Source organism: Triticum urartu, unplaced genomic scaffold (genome assembly GCF_003073215.2).
Source record: "Triticum urartu cultivar G1812 unplaced genomic scaffold, Tu2.1 TuUngrouped_contig_4456, whole genome shotgun sequence".
NCBI lineage: Eukaryota > Viridiplantae > Streptophyta > Magnoliopsida > Poales > Poaceae > Triticum > Triticum urartu.
Genome location: NW_024115047.1, coordinates 1 through 7,163, shown reverse-complemented (window position 1 = coordinate 7,163; position 7,163 = coordinate 1). Strand labels below are relative to the sequence as shown.

General features: G+C 45.4%; 1 protein-coding gene and 1 pseudogene across 1 annotated transcript; both read left to right on the top strand.

Annotated features, from left to right (window-relative positions):
- The first annotated feature begins 31 nt into the window (after positions 1–31).
- On the top strand, positions 32–708 carry LOC125527848 (annotated as a pseudogene).
- Positions 709–1,120: 412 nt separating this feature from the next.
- LOC125527849 (probable lactoylglutathione lyase, chloroplastic) lies at positions 1,121–3,890 on the top strand. The gene is made up of 10 exons (XM_048692358.1): positions 1,121–1,295; positions 1,728–1,876; positions 1,984–2,167; positions 2,255–2,379; positions 2,509–2,573; positions 2,702–2,914; positions 3,009–3,056; positions 3,226–3,333; positions 3,430–3,570; positions 3,657–3,890. Exons 2-10 carry the CDS (start codon positions 1,816–1,818, stop codon positions 3,711–3,713), a joined length of 1,002 nt encoding a protein of 333 aa, XP_048548315.1. The 5' UTR covers positions 1,121–1,295; positions 1,728–1,815; the 3' UTR covers positions 3,714–3,890.
- The last annotated feature ends 3,273 nt before the right edge of the window (positions 3,891–7,163 follow it).

Sequence of the window (7,163 nt, the reverse complement as noted above, 5' to 3'; positions counted from 1 at the left end):
AGCTCCGTCCGCCACCGCCCTGGCCGCACGCCACCGCCGCTCCACCGCTCTCACCGCTCTCCGATGGCGCCGAAGAAGACGTCAAAGGGCAAGTCGGGCTTCTTCGGCGTGAGGCAGAAGCCCTCCGGTAACTTCGGAGTGGAGTTCTCCGACGCCGGGAGGCGTTGGTGGATCGGCACGTACCCCTCTGCCCACGAGGCCGCGCGTGCCTACGACGGGCCGGTGTGGCGTGCCGAGAGGCCTCAGGAGCACCTCAACTTCCCAGAGATCGAGAGTCGGGCGGAAGCGGAGATGCTTGTGCCGCAGGGCATCAAGATGAAGGAGATTCCGATGAAGAAGAAGACGACGAAGAAGCCGTCGGTTGTCGTCAGTGCCGACGAGACCGAGGAGGAGGCGATGGCGAGGTTTAATCGGGAGCATCCGGAGTACGTCCAGGCCGAGCTGGAGTACTACTAGAAGCGTGAGGCAGAGCAGAAGAAGAAGGGGGCGAAGGAGGACGAGGCCGGTCCCTCTACGGTGATCCCCATTGAGTCCTCTTTCGAGGAGGACTGGGCAGACTTCGAGGAGGAGGAGGAGGAGGAGGAGGGGTGCGACGACCCGGAGAAGGAGGAGTTCTGGGCGCAGTTCCGCAGCTCCGACGATGAGGAGTAGTTTATCTAGTAGTTTGAATAAGTAGTAGTTGAAGTTCATGTATGAAACTATGTTGAATTTGATTTTTGAACTATGTTGAATGTAGTGGTTTGTCGTTTTAAGAAATTTACATCTTTATTTTTGACCATCTATTGGAGTTGCTTTTTTGAATCATTAATTTGGATCATCTGTTGGAGTTGAGCTTTTTTTGGAGTTTCAAAACGCATTTTTTGGCGGTTCAATTTTTACATCTTCGATTTTGGACCGCTAAATTTTGAATCATCTATTGGAGATGCTCTAATGAGGCGGTGCAAATCTTTTAGCTTCGTTTTTTAAAAAGAGAAAGCAAAAAAGTTAGGCGGGCACACATGTGAGAAGGGACCTATATCGCACTCGAAGGATACAGACGGATCCCGCAGGGCCACCACCTCCTTGCCGCGGCCGTGTAATCTTACACGTCGACGCGGGCCGGCAAGTCGGCAAAGGGCGGGCAGGTGGATATTTTGGGTGCCCTCCTCCCGCCAGCCTACGTGCACCCACCCTGCCTCCTTTCGGCATCCACCCGTAGCGCATTTGTTGTCGTTGTTGCTGCTAAGTGCTAACCCTTGCTTGGATCTCCCCACACTCTGCGACTCCAACCGGCTCCCTCCGCCCGCTCGCCGCAGGTCAGCTCCCCTCACCGCCCCGCGCCAAATCTATGCGGCGCTCCCGCCCTCTATCCCGCTCCATCCAGTCCTCCGCCGCTACCTTGTCTTCTCATAACTTTGTAGTACTCTCGCGTGAGTTTGCGCAAGGTTGGCCGCGGCGCCAGTGCTGCTTGTGGTTCTCGAGTTCTTCAGCTGTTTTCGTCAGTCGGCGAGGTAGGATTTAGCGCATCCCGTGTTTCTGCTGCTCAATCCCGTGTCCGTGTGTAGTAGTAGTGCCACTGGCCACTGCTCAGTGCTGTGCTCGCTGGTGGTCTGGTTAGCTTTTGCTGCTTCACTGCATGTTGGTTTCGAGATGTGATGCGTGGGCCCCGCCTGCTAGAGCCGAGTAGCATGTTCAGCATTTTTTTAATTTAACAGAAAAATATTACTTAATACATAAAAAAAACACAGGGGAAATTGGGCGATAGCAAGAAAGCGCCAGCCACGACAGCGCACGCAAGCACATCGGTCGACGGCCCAGCGTCACGCGCCGACGACGATGAGGGTCAGCCGTGGCGCCGTCGCGTGCGCCGCCCTCATGCTCCTCTCCACCGCTGCAGGTAAGCTCATGTTCCTTCTTCCACACCAGCCGACAACAGCAACAAAATGAGCATTGTATTTGGTTGATTTCATTCATTCGTTGCTGCTTCTTCTCTTCTCGGAATAGCGCTGCGGTCCGAGCCGAGCAGGCTGAGCACGAGCGGCGCGCCCAAGCTCCGCGCCTCCGCAGAGGCCGCGCAGGCTAATGCCACCTTCTGTAGCAAAGAGGAGGCCTTCGCCTGGGCCAAGAAGGACCACCGGAGGCTCCTCCACGTCGTCTACCGCGTCGGCGACATCCACAAAACCATCAAGTCAGCGCGCAGGCCGTAGTAGCTGCAATGCAACACCGGTCTCGTTCGTTCTTCAGCAGAGGATTCTGACGTGCCCAATGATTGCAGGTTCTATACGGAATGCCTGGGCATGAAGCTGCTGAGGAAGCGCGACATACCCGAAGAGAAGTACACCAATGCTTTCCTCGGATACGGCCGCGAGGACGCCCATTTCGTCGTCGAGCTCACCTACAGTTACTTCTTACTTACACGCCATACAGCATAAGCACTTTTTTTTCTTCAACAAAGATACAGATACAGTATAAGCACATTCTCGTTGTAATTTTATCGTTGCTAACGTCGACCTGGCGATTCGTCTGCAGACTACGGGGTCGACAAGTACGATATCGGGGCGGGGTTTGGTCATTTCGGCATCGCAACCGATGATGTAAGGCACCATTTCCCTTGCAAATTGTTTTGTAACAACTATGGTGCTCTGGTTTTCTTAAGAATGAAGTATGGTGCTCTGTTAACACTAATGTGACGTGCCTTGAACTTGATGATTGGTCACAACAGGTGGCAAAAACGGTTAAAATCATAAGAGCAAAGGGAGGCAAGGTGACAAAGGAGTATGGCACTGTCAAGGGTGGCAAGACCGTGATCGCGTTCATCGAAGACCCTGATGGCTACAAATTTGAGATCCTTGAGAGGCCAGGGACTCGAGAGCCACTATGCCAGGTGATGCTTCGTGTCGGCGACCTCGACCGAGCCATAAGCTTCTACGAGAAGGTAGGCAGCTCAAAAGTGCTTGATGTTCATTGCAGTTCCATGGCTTATTGTATCTCAAAGATCACCAGAGTGACTTGTTGTCGCCAAATTGCAGGCTTATGGTATGGAACTACTCCGGAAGCGAGACAACCCTAGAAACAAGGTGATCACTCTGCTCAATCTACTACTCCCTCCAATCCAAATTAATTGTCATTGATTTAGTATAACTTTATACTAAAAGAATAGTAGTATACTAAATCAGCGACAATTAATATGGATCAGATGAAGTATCTAATTTCTTGTAGAGCGTGATGCATTAAACTCTTACGCAGTATACGGTGGCGGTGATGGGGTACGGGCCCGAAGACCGGAATGCAGTTCTGGAGCTGACCTACAAGTACGGTGTCGCTAAATATGACAAGGGGAAAGCCTATGGTCAGGTATGGATGGATTATCTCCATTGCCTTTGCAATTCGCAGATGATTGGAACCATTGTTGTTACGTCGCTAAGCTCTCGGTATGTTGGTTTTTAACAGATCGCGACAGGCACCGACAATGTCTACAAGACAGCCGAGGTGGTGAAGCTGTCCGGAGGGCAAGTGGTGCGGGAGCCAGGTCCCTTGCCAGGGATCGGCACCAAGATCACCTCTGTGCTTGACCCTGATGGGTGGAAAACGGTATATTACCTTGGTCCCATCATTCTAATCTTCAGCCAATTATTACTCGCCGAGCTGAGACTCAAATATGTCTATGTGGCATGCAGGTATTTGTTGACAACATTGACTTCGCCAAAGAATTGGGTGGTCATGCGCACCATTGACTTTGCCGAAGAACTGTAAACGTTGACTCTTTGATATTTACCATCGACGTAAACATGAGTGCATAGACTTTGGGAGGATTTTAATCCTAAAAACAAATAAAGTAGAGGACATCGAGAACCAACTCTGATTTTATAGATGTCATTTCCTTTGGATAAGTTAAGTTTTGATGGGAAGTATGAGCGGGTTTGAAATGTAAATTCAAAACACTGTAGTTCGTCTAGACCGTAAAAAATATAATATGATCCATAGTCAAAGAACACGATGGGCGCATTGCTAGCACTGTATCCATAAAATGAGCAACACAAATTTGGAAATGTTGCAAAGAAATTTGAAGTCGTCAGACTGCTTTACAATATATACATGTAGATGTATGTAGTCGCACTCGTTGTAGATATAATCTTGCATCAAAGAAAAGGGATTGCATTCAAGAACATTTCTCGGCTGTAGTAGAAGTTGAGCAACCATGGGGCAAGAAATGTTTTTGTTTTGTTGGTCGTAGGCAATGAAACTTAGCATTTATTAAAAATGCAAGCGGCGCAATTAGGAAAATACTAATCAAATAAAAAATTGAAGCTCATATGGTAAATATACATTACCTACCTCATTAGCATGTTCGGTTTACTCTAGTTGTTCGTAGTTGTTTGGTGGAGAAGAAGTATATAAAGAAGGTGAGTATACCGCATTGGTGAACAACGAGATTGCTTGGCGTGTTTCTAGTGGATTGAACATACAACCATTTTATGAAATGTGCCAAGGGTTTGGCAAACATGATTGATAGTAATACTTTTGTGACTACCTTCTTCGGATAAGATAACTTTCTTAGGGGCTACGACAAGTGACCAATAACAAGTAGTGTATCAATTATTAGCAAAAAAGCTCATGCGTTGCAACGGAAGAAAAAAAATACCACACACTCATAACACAATAACCATGACTCAAGACCCCAATAGATCCATGTCCTTTATTTCAACATGGCATCTTATCACTCTTGTCGTTTATCCTTCTTCCCACTCTCACTGACGGACATGCATGGTCATAGATGGTATCTTTCGTCTCCAAGTTTTTTTGTTGAGGTGTTCATTTTCAATTTGAATCGGCACCCGTAGGAAAGAAAGATGGGCCGTGCACTACTGATTAATGTTGCATCCTGAGAAACATTTTAAAAATTATTAACAAGTGAAACAACATCATATTCAGATTCTATGCATTTTTCTAATCAATTTTCATATATAATATGTTAAAATTGAAGTTAGGGTTTAAAAGCTGTGAATATTTTTTTGAAGCATTTGAATCTGGCCCTAAACAACATTTTAAAACGATTAACGAGTAAAAATAACATCGTATTCATATTCTACACATTTTTCTAATCAATTTTCATATATAACATGTTAAAATTGAAGTTACGGTTTAAAAGATATGAATATTTAAAAAACATTTGAATCTATATATAAAAACGTTATTTTCTAGACAGACAACATGTTTATTAACCGAAATCTCAGGGGGTTTTCTGCAGAAAGCAAAAAAAATTGTTCTCACTTAAAATAGGGTCGTAGGTTGATTAACCGAAACCTCAGGGGGGGTTCTGCAAAACACAAAAAAAATCATGTTCTCACTTAAATCGTGGCTGCGAGTTGATTTCACGAAAGTGCGGGGACTTTCCTGCAAAGTTTGCGATGACGGACGAATAGAAGCAGTCAGTGCTTTATTATTAGGTAAAGAAACAACGAATAATGAATCTATATTCCACCCCCTTCTTCCTTGCCCTCTAGGCATGTCTACCAACAGGGTGCCCCAGTACCTCGTGGGTTCGATGTCACCTCAATTGAGGCTTAAATAGCCCATATCTACCCATCCACATGACAATGTCACACGTGATAAAATTCAAAATGGTATATGGCTTTGGAAAACAATTCATATGCATTAATAATAAATAACACGACATGCAAATTGTTAATTGATGCAGATCTAGTGTACGATGGTATAACATGCCCTCATTGGTAGTGGGTTGACCATCATTTACTCCACAAAACAATAAACCAACATAGTGCATTCCATCAACATATAACACGACATAGCTAATTCACCATGTCTTCCATTTCTCATCAGATGAATCATTAGGATGCATTATAAAACTAAGTCACCAAGATGCCAATTTTCATATGTATGGTAAAATGATGTGTGTCATCACTAAACCTTTGAACCGAAGCATTTTAGAAGTTTTTAAAAATGAATACGGCAGGGGGAAACTCCTACTATGATGCTTTTTTGTGAAAGAATAAGAACCCAGTTTCACACTCGTGAGGACTTGAATCTAGGTGGCTGGTCACGCATTCCCTTGCATTTTAAAAGTGCATAAGCAGACATATACAATTATCAACAAATGAAGTCATATGCAACTTGACACCGCGGACGAGGGATATCATACATGTATTGCATATTGTTATTACAAAACAATGGTGCACTATAGGGCTTTTGAGTGTTGCGACACATGTTAGTTTTGTCGGCATCATTGCCACCAGAATTAAATCTTCTCTTTTTGCTCCGTTCACGGTGTGCTACACTAGGGTGGCTTCTAGAAGGGGACCTCGGTAGCAAGCCTGCCACGGAGCCTAGGGGCCCTACCAAGAAGCTGGCGACAAGAAGGAGCTCAGAGGATAGGATATGTATCCAGAGACCATCTTGGTCCCCAAGTCTATATGACGGCGGCCAGACTGGATCTACTCCATGTAAAAGCCTCGCCCCCCATCATGGTGGGGGCTAAGTGGATCTCAACCCCATCTACTCCCGTAGAACAAGACTCTTAGAAGCGAATACTGAAGGAAATATGCCCTAGAGGCAATAATAAAGTTATTATTTATTTCCTTATATCATGATAAATGTTTATTATTCATGCTAGAATTGTATTAACCGGAAACATAATACTTGTGTGAATACATAGACAAACTAAAACGTCACTAGTATGCCTCTACTTGACTAGCTCGTTAATCGAAGATGGTTATGTTTCCTAACCATATACATGTGTTGTCATTTGATTAACGGGATCACATCATTAGGAGAATGATGTGATTGACATGACCCATTCCATTAGCTTAGCACCCGATCGTTTAGTATGTTGCCATTGCTTTCTTCATGACTTATACATGTTCTTGTGACTATGAGATTATGCAACTCCCGTTTGCCGGAGGAACACTTTGTGTGCTACCAAACGTCACAACGTAACTGGGTGATTATAAAGGTGCTCTACAGGTGTCTCCAAAGGTACATGTTGGGTTGGCATATTTCGAGATTAGGATTTGTCACTCCGATTGTCGGAGAGGTATCTCTGGGCCCTCTCGGTAATGCACATCACTTAAGCCTTGCAAGCAATACAACTAATGAGTTAGTTGCGAGATGATGTATTACGAAACGAGTAAAGAGACTTCCCGGTAACGAGATTGAACTAGGTATTG

What these genes read in the sequence shown, in the direction of transcription:
- LOC125527849 (XM_048692358.1), top strand. Translation starts at nt 1,816, where the DNA reads ATGAGGGTCAGCCGTGGCGCCGTCGCGTGCGCCGCCCTCATGCTCCTC. An exon ending in CGTCGTCGAGCTCACCTACA is followed by an intron (nt 2,380 to 2,508) that starts GTTACTTCTTAC and finishes ATTCGTCTGCAG; the next exon opens with ACTACGGGGTCGACAAGTAC. An exon ending in ACCCTGATGGGTGGAAAACG is followed by an intron (nt 3,571 to 3,656) that starts GTATATTACCTT and finishes TGTGGCATGCAG; the next exon opens with GTATTTGTTGACAACATTGA.